Genomic DNA, 23,321 nt, shown 5'->3' with positions numbered 1-23,321 from the left:
AGGAAGCACGGTTCTGTCCATGGCTGTACCAAAAAGAGTCCAGCAACCAGCTACTCCATCATCTCTTTCCGGCCTCTTCTTTACTCTCCCAGCCTCACTCACTGCTCCGACTGTCATTCTCTTGCCCATTTCCTCTTTATCATCCACTCCATCTCCCCTCCGGGAAAGGTCCAAATGCTCTGTGAGGTCTTCATTGTCCAGAAAGGGGTTAACAAACTTCTGCACGCGGCCAGGCTCCTTCCCTGCTGCACTCCCCCCTTCCCCCTCCTTCTTCACAGGCCGATATCACTTCAAGGCCACAGGCCTGTACCAGCTTTCTCTCTCTCGTCTTCTGGCTGGGGGGATGGGGGGGGCTGCCCAAATCTTCTCGGGGCCTCTCTCCCTCTGTCTCTCCTGGGTGGGGGGCTGCCCAACGCCTCCTGGTGCCCCCACCACCCTTCCATCCTGAGGGGTCAGGCCTACCTCTGCCGGGCCGCAGGTTTTCTCCTCCCCCGCCCAGCTCGAAGCCGGGCAGGGGAGGCCTTGCCTCTTTGCTGGCCGGAAATCAAAGAGAGAGCCCAAGGGAGCGCTCTGCTTCTAACCGCTGTGTTCTCAGAGGCACATCCACCCTCAGTGGCCAAGCCTGGTGTCAATTTAAAATCTGAACACCTATTGGCCTCTGGCCACTCCATTCCCAGAAAACCTGCTTCCTGTAAACCCACGACACCAGGTGTTACTGCAAAGGAGAGAAGAGCAGCGCAGTTAAACATTTAAGTCTATAGACAGACTGAACAGTTGTCCATAGTTTAGAGTACAGGCAGAGTTAAATGACTTTCACAAGTGAAAGCAAAACTGAACAGTGCTTAACTGCAGATGAACATAAACAGAAGGAAGATAGCATTTCTTCCTTGGTACAGTCTAATGGAACAGGACAGGTTGACCCTGCTGCCCCCAGAAAAAATTTCACAATATTCAGATGTGAACTGCCTTCTGGAAAGACAAATTATGTATAAAACTTCTAAAGATGGTTCTAAACCCACAAAATTAGAAGGTTGCCCATGAAGAACACACCTGCATTGAGATCACAAGCTCCTGCTCAGAGAAAAACTGTATTTACACATCAGAGCAAGAGAAAAAAACAGACTGAAAATGTTCACAGGAGTCATAATAAAAAAAAAAAACCTTCCATTATTTCCCTAAAAAAGCCATAAAAACAATTTAATGGAAAAGGCCGTTACTTTTAGTGAAAAAAGCCCAAACTCCACCACAATTTTTCAGAGGCAGAAATACTGGAAAACATAGCCCATATTTAACTGAAGGTGTCAATAAATAAAAAACAACAGATGTGAAACAGATCAGAGGGATGGTTAGTCACTGAACAACTCTGTTTTGCAGAATGTAAATGGGAATAAGAGTAACCACCCAAACTGACAGAAAAAAATCTTCAGACTCTGTGACACCAAAGAGAATTAAATATCCATGAGCTCTTAACACTCATATCTCTGACCTCAAGGATCTAAGAGAACTGTAATAACAGATTTCAGTCTTAAATAGCTTATCATAACTCACTTACCCAGCAAAGATGCCAACTCAACTGTGCACTTGGCCAGCTGCTGTTCTGATGTGGGACATATGAACTGGAAAACACCAAAAAAAAATATTTTTTCCCCATACAGCAGACTGGACAAAACAGGGCTTCACAAGGGATAAAAAATATCCGAGAAGAGCAGGCAATTTACATCAAGAAGCACAGAGCTGTAATGAGGAGGCCACTAAAGACTGAAAGACAAAATGGTCATATATGAAAAGGGGATTCACAAAGGCAAACTGAAGTAACAATCAGATCTACACAGTATAAAAAAATGCAGTGCAACATTGTCACATTTGAGCTCAAACAAAAATCCCTCAACTGAACTCAACTGTGAGGCAAAGAAATTAATTTTTTACAGGTATCAAGACAACCCAAAGTGATTCAAAGGGAGTTTATGCTGCTTTTTTACATCTTTTACCTTTCTGCATCGAAGTGTCTGACTCAACCTTCCCAGCAAGCACTCCAGCCACACGTAGTCAACCACTTCACCCTCCTCCCGTGGGCCCACAGCAACACAGAGAATATCCTGGATGAGAAAGACAACAGGAACACACACATTAGTATCCTGCTCTTCCACAAACAGATCCTTAGGCCTGTGACAGAGCAGTTCATAAATAGTTCTTGGGTCCTCATTAAAACCAGAACCAAAGTTAGTATATATACATTTCGTAAGACAGAGTAAAGCTGATTTTCCACAACCTTACCAAGATCTCATTTTCTAGCACAGTTCTCACTAATGTTACGAAGTAAAATTCAATGATGGCAACAAATTCATATTTCTTAAAAGTACTAGCACTGAAAGCTCTAGATAAATTTCACAGCACAGCAAGCAGTGCATGGTAGAAGTGCTACAGAAATCCAGACCCCTCTTACATTGTCAGGGAAGCTTCAGTGCCAACCCAGAGGTTTCCTCATACATCTTACCTTCCTTTTTTTAGCACAAGCAAGAAAGCATTAAAGGATGTGAACTCATTTTCACACAACTGCTGGGAAAGCAATGACAGTGATAACCAGCATTACTTGTCTGTCAAGCAGACAAGCAGCTGCAAAAAACACAGCCAGAACACGCAACAGTAAAAGGTGAGGTGTTCAGAATTCTTTTCCTTATGGGGTGGATACGTTAAATGATTGTGAAATTGCACACAATACCATGGGGTCTGCACTGTGGTTTCCATCCTACTCATATCAAAAAGGCCACACTGTCATGCTACCAGAAATCCTGTATTTAAGACAGCACTCCTAGCAGGGAACTCTGATCTAGACTCAGCAAGCAGGGGTTAGAAAAAACCTGAGAACTTTTTATCATGCTTCCTAAGCACTCCCCACAGCCACCTCCTCAGAACCAGAACGTTCTCTTAAAAAAACACCAAACAAACAAAGAAAACTCCACAAAACAACAAAAAAAAAACCACAAAAACACCAATGTGAAAAACAGAAAGGCAAGCCAGGAAGTGAATACCATGTACCTTAATCTCATTGATGATCTGAGACGGAAATGGAGCACAGTGCTGACAGCCTGGAGGACAGTCCCTTCTCAACTCAAGAGCATCCTCGCCTGGCAAGGGAAATCCTGGGACTTTCAGCATTCTGTTGAAGGTTGCCTTCACTTCCCTTTTGATGAGTGCTATAGAGAACAGAGAACAAATCCTGTCTGCTTCAGTTTTTGTCTCCACTGAAGCACAGAATCATTTCCAAACACTCTTAGCCTTTCATTCCAAGGGTCACAGTGTACATCTTCAACCCCCTCTCTCTGACCTCGTACTATATTTAATGTGCAGAGGCAAATCTGGAGAGGGTGTACTAATCCACAGCTGTAGAAGACAGCCACCCATCACTGCCAGTTACAACTGGCAACTCATCTCACTTCCCATAAAAATATTTCCATGGGTTTAACAAACACAGCAGCTAAGCCAGAAGGCAATGCCAAAGTAGAAAGTTGATTCAGTGTGATCATGCTAGTTCAACCACTGTGCCCATAAAAACCATATGTCTTCTACCAAAATACATTTTGATCAGCATCCAAAACACTAAACTCCTGTGGCTGCAAATGGTACTTGGACATTCCTCCCCAGGCTTTTGGCCCAACCTCTTGAAATAATGGGTTTTCAGAGATTCTGAAGAGTTGCCAGTGCAGTATTACAGAATAAAAGGACTACATTTGCCTTCAGCCTGCAGAAAACACACTCAGTCCAAGAAATGTTTGTTTTACAGGAGATTTCAGAAGCACTCTGTACATGTGACCATAAGATGGTTTGAGAGAGCAGTTGTCTATATACACTGGAAGTGCTAAGACAACTTCAGCATAGATGACATTTCCAGAAGCATTTCCACAGCATTTACTCTCACCATCCTACAAGACTCCATAACTAAAAATCACTACCATGGGCCAAGCCCAAAAGATCCCCAAAGAAGGTTCTTGCAGCTAGAAATCATTTCTATACTTCCTAAACAAGGAGGAACAGAGCAACTGCATGCTTTCCACTAAAAAAAACCAAGTAGGACCAAGTACTTTACAACACTGTCTGTCCCTTGATCTCAGAAAAAAAGAGCACAATGCACAGGTTAGAAGCTCCAGTTCAAGGTAAAAAGACTCACCTGCAATGTTGGCAGAGAGCCAGCCACAAGCCCTCTCGGTAGCCAGCTCCACCGCGATGTTTTCTGCACTAATTAAAACCTTTACAGGGAGGATAACAAATCATAGGCGATTTACTATCAGCCACAGCACTGCAGTCAGTGAAAATTCAGAAGGAAGCCTACAGGAAAAAGCTTAATTTTGGCATGCAACAATTAAGCTGAACACCACCATCTCCATGGAAACAGCTGGTTTGAGCAATACAACTGAGCCATTTTGATTTTCCAAAAACCTCATCAACTTCTTGTGGAAGTTGATGCTAAAACAAATGCATTATCATTGCAAGATAAATGCAATTTCTAACATTCTAGTCTCATTAGTCAGCTATGAGCTGGAGTATCACTTTACCCACAATATCCAAGGCAGCCCATAGAAGTGACTCTTCTTAGCTATCACTCAGTCCTCCCATGAGGGCATCAATAGATTTTCTTTACCTGAGCTATTAAGGGATAAGTGAAGCAGCAATGGAAAAATGGTAATGATCCAGACTTAAAGTCAAGGCTTTTAATAAGTTTTAGGGAAAATACATACTGCTGCAGATGTCTCTTCTGGCAACAACACTCTTACTGCCTCAGGACCTTTTTTTTTGCAAAATCTACAAGAAAAGGAAGAAAGTGTGCCATGGGGTTAGTCTAGGTTCTTGGATAACACTCAGAGGTTCATTATGTAGCAATGCAATAAATCAGACTAAAAGAACAAGACAAGGAAAGGGTAATTACAAGCAACTAAGCTGCAATATCAATTTTTCCAAAGAGGGGAAATACAATAGCTGCAGCGGATGTCTGTGTGGAGCAGAGGGACACACAGCACCTTTATTCCTTCCTACAAACACAGTATTAACTGGCTGGAGCACAGCAGACACTCACCATAAGAAGAGCAGAGGGCATGGTTTATAATTACCAGAATCTGAGCATGACAGGTCAAGCTAAATTAGGCTTATAGATTCTGCAGTAAGAAGAGATAGGAAGGCACATGCTTAAATAACTTTTCCTCCTTACTCTCTGCCTTTGATGAGTGCCTGGGCCCCTTCCTCATACAGATGAGAGCACACCTCTTCAAGTAGTTTGTCATGATTAACATCCTCCTCCTTCACTTTATCTTGCAACATGGCTTCAGCCCTTTGAACTAGCTCTGCTACCAGTGTTGCCCTGCAACAAAACAAAGAACAATCAGGCAGATGGAAATCAATACAAGAAACAGTGCACACTAAGTGCATCCATCTCTTCCCAGGTTAGGGGGATACCCATCTGAAATGCATTAAGTCACTCTGCTAAAAACAAATCAATCATGCTGTATCATCTATATCATCTCCTTGTTCTGTGTGTATGGAAGACAACAGCAATGAAGACACCAAGACAGTACTAAGATTCAAGAGTCAAAAGGTTTAGGTTTTACCAAAAACTTTTTTGGTTACAGGTCTCCTTTCTGGCAGCATTACCCTTGTACACTAAATTGATAGTGCTCAGAAGTTCAAAGATGTCAGCAGCAGCCCACTGCAACCACCATTCCTTGGTGCTGATAACATTTAATGTCTTCAGCAAGCTGGACAACAGATCAGTGCAAACTGAGCAAGCTCATGAGCTGGAGGGCAGGGCTGCCACACAGGAGGGCTGTGACAAGAGGGAGAAATGGGCTGACTGTGCATCTGTACAGGCTGGGGTCTACTGGCTACAGAGCAGCTCTGCAGAAAGGACCTGGGGCTCCCAGAACAAGGGAGGGGAGTTAGGAGTGTCCAAAGAAAGCCCACCTTATACTGGGCTGACAATAGCAATAGTGCAGCCAGCAAGTCAAGGGAAGTTACTGCTTCCCTCATCACTGTGAGGCTGCATCTGGAGTATTGTGTCCAGCTTTGGGATCTCAGGACAAGAAAGCCATTGACAATTTGAGTAACTGCAGGAGAAAAGAAAAAAATTATAAAAATAGCTGGGACGCTGGAGCACCCACCTACAAGGAAGAGTCAGTTTCACCTAGCCTGGAGACAAGAAAAAGCTGAAGGGAGAAGGAAATTTATAGAGAAGACAGAACAAGACTTCCAGGAAGAGCACTGCTAAAGACTGACAGGAATACCCACAAGCTGGAACAATGGATAGATATTATGACAGGATACAGGAAACATTATTTACAAAGCCTGGGAAAATTGAGCATTGGAACACGGTAGAAAGAGGTGGCTGAATCCTCAGAGATGGAGATGGAAACTTTTCCAACTGGAAAAGGTGCCAATAAACCTGACCTAACCTGAAAGCTGGGCCTGCTTTGAGCAGGAGTTTGGATCAAGTGACCTCCAGAGGTCATTTCGGATATGAGATTTTCCTGTCATTAGCAAGAATGCTCTGAACAGGCTAAAAAGTCTCAATGCTGCACTGCATTCACATACGAAATGTCCCACAGATGTATCCCCCTCCTCTCTACATTCCTTCACAAATTCCCCTCTACAACAGCAGATGATGCTGGTCAGTCCTGCATAGCCTTGGTGTTCTGCTACACAGCACACCCCCAGGGAAGCTTCTTTCCCCCATACACACAAGTTTAAAGGATCAACTCTTTGTCTAATTATAATGTAAAGTTACTTTTTAATCACAGAACAGGTGACCAGCACTTACTTGATGTGCTTCACACAGTTGGATCCCACCCTCTCTGCCACAAATTCCACTGTCCTCCGCAGGGAAGGAGGCTGGTTGTGGAAGAAAGCCTGTTCCAAATCTACCTGTTCAAGAGAAAGCGCTACAATTGATTAGAGCACTCCACCCTCCTCTCACCAGAACAGGAATGGACAGAACTACCTTCTGGAGATCTACTAAAAGACAGTTTGCCACCACTAGAACTTTCTGCTACTGTAGCATTCATCATCCCAGAATAGTACTCCCTCTTCCCTTCTAATCACTTAAAGCTTATTATCAGGGTTTCTGAAGCTCCAAAAGACCTGTAAAGGGGAATGAGAGAGTTCTGACAGTGCCTACTAGTAGTGAGTCACCACACAGAGCTTGTTTTGGGAAGAACAAGCCCTTTTAATTAGAGGCTGATAATCCTCTAGGCTCCTACACATGTCCTTCTTTCAGTGGAAAGCATGGCTACAATCTAACCAAAACAAAGTACGAGAAACATACCAACATTTTATGTTAAAGAAGAGGGAAACAGATAAATAAGACTAGCTGTTCCAACTGCAAGAATGTTTACTGACGTTATCTGGATTTCAGCACCCACACCATATCCCAGCCACATGACTGTAACAGAAAAACAGGGAGTGAAGATACCTGACTGTTAAACACAATGTTCCCTGGCATTAACAGACTACTGTATAAACCTGCACTCACACAAGCAAATTTCTCCTGCCCCTTTCCCCCTTGTGACTCCCTAATTTCATTACCTGCAGCTTCCGCTGCGTGACAGAAGCCTTGGGTGCTAAGGACTCTGCAGCTGTGGGAGTGATTTTCCTCATAAAACCACCGTTCTTCCCTCCACTACCAGCCACAAAAGAGGCAAGTAGTTTACGCAGTTCACCTGTACAGGAACACATGCAAAAGCAATCATCAACCCCATAAGCAAGGAGAAAAACTAATACCAAAACTCAAGAAAGAGACTTTCACTTCTCCAGTCCTGTTCCCAGAGAAGATTCTCTCAGCTTCTACAAAAGCAGAAGCTTCTTTGAAGCAGAGGGGGCATCCCACACATATAACTGGCAGAGCACAGCAAGGCTCTGAAGAGGAAGCTTCTGAAAAACCCCCCAGCAGATGGGACTTGTTCAGAAGGATGAGGGAGCAGTTATTTTTGTGCATTCCTTTTTAGCGTGGTAAGCAAGAACTGTAAAGTCTACAAGGACAACAAGGGGAGCAGATAAACAAAATTCCAAGAGACAGGAACAAATCCCGGGGGAAAAGCTGGACAACTTATTCACCCCTAGAAGATTTTGTGAGACAAGTTTAACATACAGTTTGCGATACAGGTTTAACATACAGTTTTCCTACTAAGCCTCAGGAAGAAGAGCATCATCTCCCCATCTGGGACTCTATTGTTTATAGAGAGGAATTTTACCATTGGCAGATAGATCCCATGAAAAACCTATCTCAGACAAACTGACAAAACACCAGGGCACAAAAGGATTTTTCCCCTCTGCCTGGCAGCAGAAATCTGCTCGAGGATCAAGACGTTTCTCGCAGCACAAACACCTCTTCCTATACCTAGGATAGAAAAGCTGTGTTGTTGTAATGCTTCATTACAGCTTGTGAGTGGTGGCTTCCCCTGTCCCTCTGGATTCTGTAGATCAACTATCCTGGCTAGGTAACCTCCCTCCCCCAGCTTCAGCAGATACTATCCACAGCTGCAGGAGCTTCTGCAATACAGCTTCTTATCAAGGTTCTTGCATATACAACTGGGACCTTACATTGTGAAGGGGAGTAAGAAAGGTGATCCAAGGACTCAGTACCAAACAACAAATATAAACAACTGACTAAATAAAAGTAAATGCATACTAATATATTTTATGTATATAGTAAAAATAAGTAAAATACTCACCAAGATACGGACAGCAGGTATAAAGTAACTGCTGATCCACCAAGGGTACAAAGTCCTGGTGAGAAAATGAAGGAAAAGCTGAAAGGATACAGCACAAAATAAACAGTCTTCAAGTCAGAAATCCCATACATGCAGTCACAGGCAGGTTTCAGGGCTACCTTTCCATGAAAACAATAGCTAGATTCCAAACACACAGTAAAATAATGAACTTTGCAGCCCAAGTGTTCATTCCCTGTAACACAGAATGAGCTGCTCTTCATTTGTTAGCATAGCTCAGCCTTTGCCCCTGATCACTATCAAAGCCCAGCTGAAAGCTGCATTAAAGAAGGGAACCAGGACTGCTGCCACAGCCTCTACTCATAAGGGAGAAACCTTTCCATGGAGGAAAATAAATGAGACACATCTGCTATGCATTACACCTCCACAAGTGCCTTCGTCCATGGAACACCATGCCAGGGAGAAATGTCAAAATGTCACCTCAGTATTAACACAGAACATGCAGGGCCACGGGAGGAACAGGAATTTCAGATCCCATCCACCAAGGAAATGTATCTTAGCCTCCACACCACTTTTCCATGGAATACTATATATTCCCTTGCATGTCTAGGAATTATCTGAAACATCACACATGCCATACCCTCACCTCCTTTCCTGCTTGCTCATACCATTTTCAGCTCAGTCACCCTTTATCATGACACTGGAAAACAGGTGATCTCACAAACAGCAACCTTGCTCTTACAGTCCCATCATTCTATTTCTGTTCACCATTACTTTTAAATATTTCTGGGAAGAGCTACAGTTTTGTCAGCTCACCTTGCAGGAAAACAGCATCTGATCCTCCAGCATAACTTGGCACCTGTTCTGCAAATTATTGCAGCAGGTGAGATGGCTCCTGCCTGACAGAAAACCCAGAGCTGCAACACAGAGTTCACAACCCATAACAGAGATGCAATTGAGGCACTTGGCCAAACTGGGCACCACATCCGTTGGCCTCCAAATGCTCAGTGCAGCTGCCCTGAAGGCAAGTTCCTGATCAAACCTTACAGCTCCTGAGGAAGTGGTAGGTCCATCTTCCCTCACTGATTCAGAAGACATGCTGCTGCACTAACTCACCAGAGCCTGAGCAGATGTCACAGTGTCCATCACAAATCTCTCCAGCCTGTCGTCAGCAGCAAAAAACAACTCTTCAGGCACTGATGGAACCTGAAACAGAAAACCCAGCAGCTGCAACCCAAAATGCAGACAGTAACTTCCACCATTTCTGATAACAGGACAGTAAAATCTCACCACCCTGCCATCCACAAAAAATGACCCCTAGCACTAAAAATCCTCTTGCCCTAAGGAGAACTTTCCATAAAATTAAAGACATGTTTTAATCACAGTAACAAAAGCCACCTTCCTTATCCTCCCCATACAGCATCTTCCACATTTCCAACAGGTTCTTGCTAAGTAATTACCTTGCTTCCAACTGGAGGCACAAAAGAATTTTAAAAGTTCATCATACACCATCCCTCTCTCCAATAAATTCCTCAGTAATTCAAGGCTGACAGCTAGCACACCATCTTTGTGACAAGAGCTTCCAGGTCTAACAGGAATCAGCTGTCAATTTTCTTGCAAGGTTGCAGATTAGTAAATACAGAATGTATTTCAGATGTAATTACAATTCCTATTGGAAAAAAAATTGTTGCTTCACACAATTCCACTAAAGGAAAATAATTCTCCACTAAAATACAGTTATTCTTTAAACCCCACAACAGTGTAAAAAACCCACGATAAAACAACAAACTACTGTATTGAATTGTTTTAATTCATTTCAGTACTATTTTGTATTGAGTTCTGTGCCCTGCTTTTTCTTCAGAGAAGAGTTACAAGCACAGAGGAGACTCTACCTGAAAAAGCCAACCCAGAACTGCAAGGATCAGCAGCTTGTTCAGGAAACTCATCTCCTTGTCTTCAGAAAGGACCATTAACCTGCCATGCAGCAGAAGTAGCAAGACAGAGTGTCAGTTTTCAGCAGCTCGATTTCCATTAAGGAAAACATTCCCAAACCATTCACTTACCAATTACACTATCTATATACCATGAAGACATTCCTTGCATGTCTGCCTTTTTTGTATGTACCTGCATAACATCCTGTCTTAAGTTTACACTAGACAAGCCATTCTCTAGAATGTGCTTCAAATTTTCCTCATGTATACAGGAAAGAAAACTAGAAAATTATTTAGGCATTGGAAACCTTGTAGGTTTAAGGTCAAAATTCAAGCTGCAGCTTGACAGTCAATCACAGCTGCAGATGTAGAGTGATCAAGCGAGATTTAAAGATTTTGTTTACTTAATAAAAAACACAAATTTGAACAAAGTATTAATCCCCAAGTTTAGGCTGTGTTCTCTTTCTAGCTTTATGTAAGATAAAAAGTATGCATGATTTGCACCACAAAAAAAAAAAAAAATCAAACATTCACTGAGAAGTTCTTTACAGATATATTCTCCCAAGCTCTCACCTGTATACCTGCAGCAAGAGACCAAACACTTTCCTGTAATAATCAAGGAAAGGAGCAATATGATCCACAAGGGAAAGGTACTCCACAATCCAAGGAATAGTGAGGATAGAACGTTGATCCCGAATAGATTGTCTCAGAAGCTTTAATATATCCAGTACAGGCAGGGTCTTAAAGGACAAGAGAAGTTAAACCAGCAGCTTGAAGTTATCTTCCGCTACTTATAGAAAAACTTTTGTCTCTATCCTGACTTTTCTTTCTAGGATTTCATCTTCTGTACTGGTGACTTCTGGCTAATGAAAACACTTCTTTGCACATGGCCAGAGGTAAAAACCAAACTATGACTGCAACCAAAGGTCCCACTGGAAATTTCAAAAGCAAGGCTAAAAGCCTGACTATGTACAAAGCAGAGTCAAGATCTATTGCTTCCATTTGGTGGCACACTGCTGGGAGATGGGTGCAAAACTAATACAACCAGTCCTGGTAGCTGGATTTTACACTATCAATACAAGTTGTCTTAGCTAGGTGAAAGTTTTGGTATGACAGACCCAGATTAGCAGAAATAACAGAAGACTGACTACCTTACCACTGGTGCATTGCTCCCTCTTTTCGAGATTACACAAATTCTTTTTTCCTTTGTTCCCACCCCCAGAATATGCAGCAGGGACACAGGACCACACAACATCATCCCAGGAACACTGGCTCACTTTGAAAGAGCATGACTACCCACAATGCTCCCTGGGCTAGAAGAAGTGCCTGTCCAACAAAAGGCAGCGCCCTCTCTTACTTGGCTTCTCAGTGCCAGAGCAGAATCTTGCAGGTCTCTGGTTGGCTGCTCCGCAGTGCGATAGGGCAGGAAAACAAGGAACCCCAGGAACTTGGCAAGGAGTCGGAGACTCAACAGGGCCACGGTGAAACGCTTCTTTTCATCCTAAAATGAAGAAAAGTGAGCTGAAGCTATGCTAGCCCACACTGGCAAAGCAAATGTCTATGCTAAACCTCCACTTCCTTCATGTAAAAGGGCCATGTAGCTTCATCTCTGCTTTTAATAAAGGTAAGTTTCCAAAATACATATTTATAAAGTATTTTAAACTGCTTCTGTCTCCATTGCTTCACCTCTTCACAAGAGGGAATTATTCAAGAGCTTTCTAAAACAAGCAGCTGCTCAATCGTATCTCCGCATTAAGAACTTTAGAGTCAATGAGAGGCAGAGCTGATCTCACATTGCCTCCTTTATAGCACTACTACTCTGCAAGTCTCCATCAACCTTTGGCTGCTACTTTGCTAAAAGACTATAAGCTGTGACACCTCTGATATGAAGACTTGAGTGAAGTAACACCTGTACACCTATTAACAGGTATATCTACAAATTCAATGTAACTAAAATCTTTCTATATGGAAAAGTAACAAGGAACTTATTGCAATGGGGTGCCACAACTGGATGTGGTTATTTCATTGATCTAACACATGTTATAACAACCTAAAGAGAAGGCTTTCACTTTCACACTATTCTGCACTTATGACAGCTCTATGAAGCACCCTGAAGCATGCAGGTAAGGGGTTCAGACAAACAAGCAAATTGCAGAGTTATGACAAAACCAAATGACAAAGCTCTTGTCCTGTAAAAACTGTGGTGGAAGCTCCAAGCAATTCACAATCAAGCCAGTAATTGTTTGACTACTGGAACAGCTCAGAAAAATTCCTGACAGATGTGTTTGCACAAAGCAAACCTACCTGTTCCTCCATATCTGCTTCCCCATCACTGTGCTCGTGCTCCACCAGAGTAAGACCATTCAGTTCAAGTATCTTCAGGCACAGACTATCCATCAGGTGCTGATTGAACTGGTAACTTCAGCAAAAGATGATGATGAGTCAGACTGAGCTGAAAACAGCAGTAAAACCTCAACTAACACACTGCAGAATTTTGAGCTTGTCTTGTGAGTTGTAACAAGCATCAGCAGACATACAACATAACACAATGACAGACAAGAAAGCAAGAGAGAAGACTTAGGACTGGCTGACCACCTTCATTTCCACTCTTCTTTTGTACTTTTTCAGAGATGCTATGTAACAAGTCTCAGCATAAGGATAATAAAATCAATCTGCCAAGGAGGAATCTATAAAATAACTGAATTTAAGATTAAAATCTCATAAATTACAATTCCCCCATGCTGTGAATTGTGAAAAATTTATTAAACAAAACAATTAACCTGGCTTCGTTCTGTACACTTTTAGCTTCATGCACTATCACACAAGAAGCATTTGTCCAGTCCAGTGTCCTTGCTAGGTTGCACTGCATGCCTTGGCACTGGGAAATGCTGACAGCTTAAAAAAAATACTATGGGTTTATAGAAGAAAAATCATTACCATATCATCTAGTCCCAAACTTTCTGGATAACTCCCTGTTGCAAGAGAAACATGCTGGTGCTCCCACTGCCCACACATTTCAGAGGGAACAGCAAGCCCAGGCCACTCACCTTCCAGCACTGAGGATGAAGTCCCTGAAGAATTGTTGGCACCCTGGGAATGAAGGGGGTGGACAAGGCCCTCTGATGCTCTGAGGAACAATAAATCTCTCCTGCAACCTCTTCAGACGGCTCAGATTATCAGAGCCCAGCATATTAAGGACATCCTGGTCTGGGGTGTCTCCCCAGCTTGCACCACCACCAATAGGACCTTTGCACATCTTTAGGAGACAGAAAGAGTAGCGAGGTGGAATATCTGTAACAAGGCATCAGTTCATTCCATCTCTCACCCAGCATATTATCCCTTCCTCACAAGACTGCTTTTGGACTAATTCACGCATGGTCTTTCCTGATGCCCAGGAACATACAGAACAACTCTTCCCCATGCCAAAACATGCTATCCACCTGGGCCATACACAGCCTAGAGGTCTTGTGAGATGGAATTCTCATCTTACACATCTAACTAGGGCATACCTAGCAGACTACACATGGATATGTGGAGAGAATACCTATCACTCTCACAACTTCATGATCCACTCAGTAGGATCTTTAGCTCAGTCTCCAAGGCCCATGATGCTGCACTACATGTTCCCAGAGCAGGTTTTCCTGAACTTCCACAGATTTAAATAACATTTAAAAATTAATGCCCCCCTGCCTCAAACACACAGATACAACTCAAGACTCAAAAAATTACAGAACTGCAGAACTGTTAAGAAGGGGTCTCTTGGATCATCTAATCCAACCCTCTTGTTCAGTCAGGGTTGCCTCCTGACTTACCAGTGAACACTACTGAGAAAAATTTCACTCCCTCTTCTTCATTCCCTCCCAGCAGGTATTTATAACGGCGCTAAGGCAACCTGGAGCCTTCTCTTCTCCAGGCTGAATATTCCCAGGTCTCAGCATTTTTTCACATACGAAAAATGCTTGGTGCCTCAATAATTTACAAAGCCCTGAGCTGGACTTGCACTGGTAAGTCTGTATCTTTCTTTCCTTGTGTCGGTGAGCCCAAGAACAGCATCCCAGACTAGCAAACCTAGCAAATACCAAGCAATGGGAAAAGCTGACTGCGCATCCCTACATCCAAGTCATGATAGTTTTAATGAGAGAGAGCATAATAAAAAGAAGTAACATTTAAGAATGTCTATCAAGTGAGCAAGTACTAGGTCCATTTATTCCAAACAGAGCATCCCCACCTCCCCAAGGGAACATCTTGCTATACTTCTCTACCTTTAAATTATCAGGCCTTGACACTAGTTTTCAGTCTCAGTTCATTTCTGCAAGAGCATTAGTCCACACAAGAGTCTGCAAATCACTTCCCAGACAGACACATTGGATCCATTGAAGACACCAGTTTAGATCCATTTAGATTTTTGGCTACCCTTGTGAAATCCTGCAGTCTTCATTAAGAAGGTACAGATACAAAGGAGAAATACAGCACCCATGACTAATTAAACCCTACTGATGCAACAAAGCTGATCTCACCTCTTTCCCACAATTTCCATGAACACACCCATGCAATCAGATAGGTCACTGATGCAAACTCAGACTTGACACTAAAGGAATTTACAACATTCCAACAGCTCGCAACTTCCTGGCAATGTGTGTGAGCTAACACTCAAGGTGAGGTTCTCTGGCTGTTTTGCTCTCCAGAAGGAGCCCATCAATAAGCCACACGTCTACAGAGAATACAGTGAATCTTCTTCTTCATTTATCTACTTACAATGAAGTGAGGTGATGCTTGAAACTGGCCAACCCCCTCCCCCCCTCCCCCAAATTACAACAGTAATACTGTACCAAAAACCAGCCTGTTGACTGTTACACAGAGTTTTTGCACTCATGCTTCTAACAAACATAACTGGGAACCTCTGCACTTGACAAATGCCAAAGCACACCCCTAAAATTTCCAGAAACTACAACTGTACTAAAATTAGAAGGACAAAGTAATTAACCATGAAGAATGAATGCTTACAACTCATTATGTTCTCAGTGTGCCTTATTCCTCATTTAAAGAGACTTCATTGGTAATTTCTCACTGATTATTTCTGAAGAAGGAAAGAAATTCCCATCCTGAAAACTCGTCTCTCCCCAAAAAAGTTTCAATAGGAAAATCTCAAAGAAGCTCACACAACATGGCTTGTTTTCTCAGGCCAAGGAAGGATCAAATCCACTTTGATGTATACAGTCATTAAACAACCCAAGTCATTTACCTGGATAAGCTGTTTCTGAAAGAGCCTGGCAAAATGGCTGTGGTTGCAGGTTGCAGATAGGTGAGCCATCATGGCCCTGTGAAGGAAAACATGATCAAATTATGACTGGAACTTTGTGGTACAAAAAACAGTGTTCTAACCTCAAACTATACCAAAAGCATAAAAAACACTACTTTTAAGAAAGCAATCTCCAAAGGTCATTGAAAAAAAGCAATATTTTTATAACCCAGTTTCCCAGGCACTGAGCCCCACCTGCTGCTGACATGGAAACAAAAATTCTCCCTGAGCACCAGCAGAGCAAACACAGCTCTAGAGATAAAAATAATCTCTTCCTTTTCTTCTATAATGTTGTTATTTAGAAAAAAGAATAAACTCATTCAGTTCCCACTCTTCCCTGCCCAGAACAGTAAGTTGAGATTTCACACATATGAGTTAAGGAAACAGCAATAGCGCTACTTCTGATGCCCCAAAATTTCTCAGTTTAAGCCTCAGCCTTGTTTTGCTCTTGTGGTGAAATGCCACCTACATATATGTTACTTAAGTAGGCTGGTGGTTGCGACTAACACAGAAACCCACAAGGCAACTGCTTTCAATGCTATAATAGTTTCTTTATATAGACTGCATTTTGATAAAGCAATAAATGAATAAAACAGTCTGCTTTCCACAGAAAGAGACACAGTTGTCTTTTTTTTCAGAGCCAATACACTAGCGCCCCTGACATAATTAGAAGAGTGAACAGCTTCTGAACATGTAACACACTTCTCACTTAAGGGGAGCCTGACATGGAAAACATGACATGCACACAAGTATATATAATAACAACGTTCAGACAATACACTGGTTTTGAGAGTAGCTCTTTCTGTGATTATGAAAGAGAAAGATCAACATCAGGATTGAACAAATTAGACCCCTACCACTTATGGCTTGTTTCTTTAAGGTAAAGGTTAGTATTTTAAAGTCAGAAGCAAGTGTACATGGGCAGCTTCTTCCAAGCAGCACACAGCACCCTGCAGAGTAGTACAGAAGACCAGGCAGGACATGGAACTAAGGATGCCAAGCGCAGCATGATTCATCAGCAATTCAGCTACATTAAAGAGCTAGCTGAAGTTGCTTAAGACTCCTACCTGATCTTGTTCCCCAGAACTCTTTCGAAGTCCCAGCCAGTTTTCTCATTGTTATCCTCCCATTCACGCAGAAGTTCATAAAATATATCCCTGTGAACCAAGATATTTAAGGGAATGAATTCCCACTCTTCAAAATTTGAAGCAACAACACAGCATTAATTGTTCCAAAGCTTCCCAGCAAGAATCTACCTCAGATTAAGTAACTCCAGCCTCCAAGCATTCAGATACCTTTGAAAAACTCATAAATGTTAGCAGTACTTCAGTGAGTTTCCATTTTCCATGTCTTTGACAGCAAGTGCTTAAGCTTGTTATGCCCAATCTATGATGGAATGACCAAAACAGCCATTACCAGACAGACATAGTGAAGACTGAGAGGCAGCAAAGAATAAGCCACATGAAGTAATACCTATGAGAAAAAGAAAAGGACCAAGACAACTTGTCATTCTGCCCTCACCCTGTCGCTGCAAGCACGGAGAGAGGCAGCAGGAAGAATAAAAGCATACCAGATATATATGCAGAAGCAATCCAGTAGGGTGACACACTGTACTGGCATTATCAGAAGTCTCAATAACTCCTGAAGAATTAGGCTGTTCTTCTCTAAAGACATTAACCATTTAGTTCCTGCAGTCAATATGGACAAAGACTTTTTTTCATTTAATTAGAGCAAAAAATTCAATATTTTTTTCTACAGCATGTAGCATACATGAGACATTCTTAATATCTTTTAGTCACAATCATGCAAAGGTTATACCCTTGAGCATTCAGGAACAGCAGAAGAAACTTACCTTTGTTTCTTAAATATGTGAAATGCTCTGTCACTGGGAAAGTTAGAGCGATTATCAGTTTCTGGCTGAAAAGAAACAGACTGTACAGAGCATGGCAGCAGGAGAGACACCTGTTAAAAATATAACAGCAGCCATTAAGCTAATGGAAGTCTCTAAACAATCTGAGACCAAGAAAAAAGCAGGGAAGAAGCAGGTTAGGAAACAAGTATCACTAGCTGAGTTGTTACTTCCATTACTACATGTTACTTCCCAATTGCTAACTACTAGCAAACACCAAGTTTTACAATCTACATTAGGCTACACAGGCAGAATCACTCAACATTAAAAGATAAAGTATCTACCTGGTCCCCTTAAATCTCTGCTGACCAGACTGCAACCAGTTTTGATACAGTGTGAAAGACCCACAAACAGTTGAAATATACCTTCAATATAGGGCTTGAGAAAATTCAGGATCCTGGCTGGCAATTTCTGTTACCTTACTCTTTCTCCTTACTGTTCTTCAAGTAACAAGACCTTTATTTACAACTTCAACAACTTTAAAGCTCAACTACTGACAAGTCCCAATCTCAGTACAGTGTCCTTTCTTTGACAAGAGTAATTTCCATTTTTAAAAGATGGATGAAATGAGATACAAAATACATTTCTACCACGCAATTCCTACCAACCAAACTGGCTCCCTAACCCAGTTGATTACACAAGAGAACCATTTTTCCCAGCCTGGATTGTCTCCTGTGAAATGTTGCTTGCCTAAAAAGAGTCCATATGTATGAACGAAATCCAAATCTTTGAAACTACCTTCTGATATTGCACCTAATTAATCATACTCCTGGGATCCATGTTTATTAAGTGAGAATTTCAAAAGCAAAACTTGACCCTGTCAAAGTCTCTGGCTGAGGTCAGGGCCAGGAGCACAACATAAGGCTAGCCAGCAGTGATTCACAGCAAACAATCATTGCACCCAGCAACTCACTCACCCACTGACAAGGAAAAAAATACTTTTAGACAGTTTCTAAAGACGATGAAATAGAATGAGATTTAACATCAAAGCCATTGCAAATAAAGGAACAACAACACAAAGGCTTGAAGCAATGTGACTTGGGGTCTGCCAATTTTTACCTTAGCTGTGCTGCTTTCATAAGCCTGCTGGAGCCTCTTGTGCAAGGTGGGAGAAAACGATGCAATCCGCTCATTTTCAGCCAAAAGCTTCAGCATCCCCTTTTCTAAATGGGAAATAATTCTGCCAAGATAATGGGGATAAAGCTCAGAGAGACGGACAAACATAAACAACACATGAGCAGTTCTAAAGAAATGCTGATGTTTACATTTTATGATGCTGCCAAGAAAAGAGTTCTAAAGGACATCTACCAGCAGGAAATCCTACTGGTATCTGTATTTGTTATCATTCTCATCTCACAACTTTCCTGTTCTTGCACAATTACAACAAAGTTCAGTGGACACATCAGTGCAAGGAAACCCATAGACATACAAATCCAGGTCAAGCTGTATGTTTTGAAGAAAAATTAAAAACTCTGTGCCTGTAACCGGTAAAGTTCTACAATCCAAGCACACTTGCTTAATCCCACACACAACTGCAGACACAAGCAGATGAAAAAAGAATTCAACTCACTCATATTGATAATCCAAGACTTGAACAGCAAAATAAACACAGTTGTGCACACTTTCAAAATGCTGTCTCCCTGACACATCTAAGAGGAAAAAAGAAACATGAGACAACAGTACCTTTTACCATTTATAAACTAAAGGACCAACAATTAGCTTTTAAGCAAAGTACGAACTGACATATCCAAAAATAATCTTCCAGACTCCTATTCAATTTTCAGAAGTTCCCATTCCCTATCTTTCCTATACTAAAGGCAATTGAAGTGTTTAATGCTGTATGGGAAAGAAAAGACCCTTTCTCAATGTTCTGAACAGCAATAAGCAGATACAGGACAAGAAAAGTAGAACAACTAGAAACAATCATAAAATGGTGTTCCCATATCTGAAGATTTCATGTTCCTAATCTCAGCCCTAAGAATCAAAGAGTAGCAAAACAAAGGTCAGTCAAATTGAGGCCTGTGGGGTCAAGAAGGGTGTGGTGGGTCTCATCCTAAAGCCACTCTTTTGGTTGTACTATCCATATCAAAGTACTAATTGCATCAAGCTTAAGGCTGAATTTGCCAAAAACCAAATGCAACAATACAACTGGATCCTGTGCACTCAGATCCAAACCTGAAGCTTAATAAACATACAGCAGGTCAACAGCACATTTGAGTTGTAGGATCAACAGAGAAGCAACTCAAGCAGAGTTATCCTTCCCTCTAAAAGTCAGTGATAGAAGTCGCTACAGCAAATCTCGCACAATAGCAGAAAGCTAGATTCAAACACTAACTAGCAACCTCACTCTATCATACTGTGGAAGCACTTCCCACACATGCATGACTTTTGCCAGCACTTCCCACACATGCATGACATTTTGCCAGATGAGTCCCACAGTGGTAACAAGGCATTTTCATGTAATTTAAGAATAACTGTCCAAGCTACTTCACAAGACTTTCTCATTCTATGGAAGCAAGATTCCTTCCCTTCATTACTACTGCTTACCTCTGTTTCTTTCACTGATTTCAGGGTCACTATCCCCATCTTCTGCAGTAGAAGTGCCTTTAGATGTCAACAGTTGCAGAACAAAAAACAGTTCCAGAAAAATATTTGGTACCAGGTTTTCTGGGAGAGAGTAATTGAGATGTTAAAGGTGGATTACTCAATACTGTCCTGCTTTAATACACAAAGGTAAAAGATAGATTCTTGCTCTGTGGTAGTCAGCAAAGAATTGTCTCCCCACAACATGATACTGTGATACACTGTAGATCAGCATGGGAAAGATGTGTTAGGGAACAGTCTGGTTTCAGATGGGACATACAACTTCAGTCTACTGCAGCTCAGAGTACTGCATCAGGCTCACCTCCTGCCCTACACTTTCACCAAGTATTCATCTATTTTAATAACTGTATTGGCTTACTTTCTTTTTCCAGATGTCATTTGTTTGTACACTATAACTATCCCATAGCTTCCACGACACACACACAAGTTCAAAGCTCAAAGAAAGGTCAATTTCACATCTTCTGTGTCCTCACCTGCTATACAGGATGAATAGAGCTGTGCCAGACACTCCAACTGTTTCTTGCAGGAAACCTTAGCAGGATTTGCACAGGTTACCAAATGGCTTGCAGCAGGAAGGCTGGCACTGCGAGTGTAGCTAGGCTTAGTTGGAGTACAAGGATCAAAAGACATCCCTGCAGGAGAAGACGCCTGGTGCAGCAATTTGCATCTGAAATTCAAGAGCAGCAACATAACCGTGTGACTGAGGATGATCTAGAGCAGCCATGCATCCAGAAGAGGTCTTTCTCTTCCAGTGTAGCATGAAGGAAATCCTGCAATAACTAAACCATGTCAACTACACCGTCTAAAGCAGCTTTTAGCATGACAGTAATTTAAGTCATCTTCATCTAACAGAGAATAGATCTTGGGGTTAGCAAGCAAAAGACCAAAGAATCCCATTCAAATCGCAACTCTGTTAAATAATGTAGCACCACACATTCATTTCCGTGAAGAGAAAATCTCATAAAAGCAGTGAGAACTGACTACACTTTTGAAGTGACAGTCATTGTTCCAGAGTTAGCACATCTCTAAAATGGCAAACATGAGCTAGGTGCATTAATATCCTAGTCTGATACCACAGACACACTTTGCTTTAGGCAAATTATAGTTTAAGGTCCAAACACCAATATCTAGTTTGGATATTCTTCTGTCATTTTCACTTAGTCCTGGCCACGGCCCCTCCTGGCTACTGAAAAATTAACCCTGTCCTGGCTGGAACCAGGACTGAAGGCAATTAAGAATCAGCCCCCTGCTCAGACTGTACCGTTCTTTCTTCAGCATCTCCCTCTCCTCTTGAAGGCTGTTGCTCATCACAGATGAGAGGTTTCCTTCCTGGACAGCAGCAAAGGCCTCAAGGCTTGAGGCTGGAGACCGGCTGACAGGTGTAGAAGTGAAACAGGTCTTTGGTTTCGAGAGGGGCCGCTCAGCACTCACAGGAGTTGGGTTGATTCGCCTCGATGGTTTGCTTTTGCTGAAAAGAAGAGAAGCAATTCCACTAAAATCAAGCTAAACAACAACAAAAATTTTCGGTCTCAAAACAGATGTGCAATAACTCTTCCAGAGGAATCTAATGCTAAATGGATGTTGAGCTCGGATATTGAATTTCTAAACTGTACCTGTAGTTATCGATTTTATTCTATGACTGAAAAAAAAGTCATGGAGCTATAGACTGCTACAAACAACCTGCTGAGCCTGCAGCAAAATTAATTATCAAATAGCAAGCATCTTACAGGTACCACAGTGCCACACAACCCTTCCAAATGTTTCTAATTTGCAGGACAGGATATGCCCCATTTTAGTAAGAAACTGCTGGTGAATTCATTTCTAACATGATCGGGAGAAAAAAAACAAACCCAAAATCAATCAAGTTGCCATTGTCTATCAGTGAGAGTCCAGGCTCCCAAGTTACATCAGGCTGTTTAAGTTCAGGGAAACTCATCCTTCCTGCATAAAATACTTGGATTTGTCCTTCAGGAATAGGCTTGGTAAAGTAGCAAAAAACCACTAAAAAAACAGAAATGGATACAGAAACATAAAGCACTAGAGAAATGCTGGTTGCTACATATTAACTGCTAAGGAGTTCTCAAAATCACTGTAACATTGATTTCCAAAGACTTGTGATCTCTTTCCTCCTTCTTTTTCCTAGCTGAGCATTAATGCAATTGAGTAAGAGAGACTTGCTGGCTATGCTGGAAACACACCTTATCTCCCTTGGCCAAAGCAGTGTCTAGAGCATGACCCAGACCCTGCATTTGGATTTGCTGTACAGACTCACTAATTTTATAATTTTTAGCTGGAATTTTGCATGTCCAACTATAAAGTCCCACTTTCAGAGACCAGTGACTGATATACAGAGCAAACAGGCTGACACAAAGGCTTTCTATTTGGTAATGAGGATTTTAAAGAATGCAAAGACAAAGATTAAAGGACTGAGGCAACCACAACACAAACAGCTGCCCCAAAGCTTAGCTGAAGTCACCAAGGACTTCAGGGCTTGCTGCAGACCAAGAACACAGTCTGCTATTTTGTCCACAATTACACAGCACAAACGAAGCTGCAGGCTAACATCTGCTACCAGAAGCCACAGAAGATCAATCCAATTAGCTTTTCTGCTAACATCAGTAAAGCTGAAGAGCCTTCCAGGATACCTCTTCCTTACCAATTGATATTCTGTTAAATGAGAAACGTGAAAAGCCAAGATAACGCTGACTCGTTAGAACACGCAAGGACAAAGATGTGCTCAGCTTTGTATCCGCTGGGCTGCGCACTGGCCAGCTGCAGGCAGCATTGCAAGCAAGAGGCAAAAGAGATGTCTTGGGTGAGTCCACAGAGAGGAAACCTGACTCCCTGTCAAGGCAATACTCCCTTCCCTA

General features: G+C 42.0%; 1 protein-coding gene across 1 annotated transcript in view; it reads right to left on the bottom strand.

Moving 5' to 3' along the window:
- The window catches only part of CDAN1 (codanin 1), a 29,682-nt gene that overhangs the window by 4,199 nt on the left and 2,162 nt on the right, over positions 1-23,321 (bottom strand). The window contains exons 3-25 of the mRNA XM_031055799.1: positions 21,713-21,919; positions 20,925-21,118; positions 20,395-20,514; positions 19,418-19,496; positions 18,907-19,027; positions 17,791-17,900; positions 17,006-17,095; positions 15,882-15,957; positions 13,687-13,895; positions 12,944-13,058; positions 11,997-12,140; positions 11,213-11,379; positions 10,601-10,682; positions 9,825-9,914; positions 8,712-8,766; positions 7,567-7,700; positions 6,803-6,906; positions 5,201-5,350; positions 4,734-4,797; positions 4,166-4,244; positions 3,037-3,194; positions 1,989-2,096; positions 1,553-1,616 (exon numbers count right to left, since the gene is read on the bottom strand). Of these exons, the coding sequence (XP_030911659.1) occupies positions 1,553-1,616; positions 1,989-2,096; positions 3,037-3,194; positions 4,166-4,244; positions 4,734-4,797; positions 5,201-5,350; positions 6,803-6,906; positions 7,567-7,700; positions 8,712-8,766; positions 9,825-9,914; positions 10,601-10,682; positions 11,213-11,379; positions 11,997-12,140; positions 12,944-13,058; positions 13,687-13,895; positions 15,882-15,957; positions 17,006-17,095; positions 17,791-17,900; positions 18,907-19,027; positions 19,418-19,496; positions 20,395-20,514; positions 20,925-21,118; positions 21,713-21,919 (2,720 nt within the window). The remainder of the gene's footprint in view (positions 1-1,552; positions 1,617-1,988; positions 2,097-3,036; positions 3,195-4,165; positions 4,245-4,733; positions 4,798-5,200; positions 5,351-6,802; positions 6,907-7,566; positions 7,701-8,711; positions 8,767-9,824; positions 9,915-10,600; positions 10,683-11,212; positions 11,380-11,996; positions 12,141-12,943; positions 13,059-13,686; positions 13,896-15,881; positions 15,958-17,005; positions 17,096-17,790; positions 17,901-18,906; positions 19,028-19,417; positions 19,497-20,394; positions 20,515-20,924; positions 21,119-21,712; positions 21,920-23,321) is intronic.

Source organism: Geospiza fortis, unplaced genomic scaffold (assembly GCF_000277835.1).
Source record: "Geospiza fortis unplaced genomic scaffold, GeoFor_1.0 scaffold66, whole genome shotgun sequence".
NCBI lineage: Eukaryota > Metazoa > Chordata > Aves > Passeriformes > Thraupidae > Geospiza > Geospiza fortis.
Note: the sequence above shows the minus strand (reverse complement) of the source record. Positions and strands in the feature narration are given on the sequence as shown.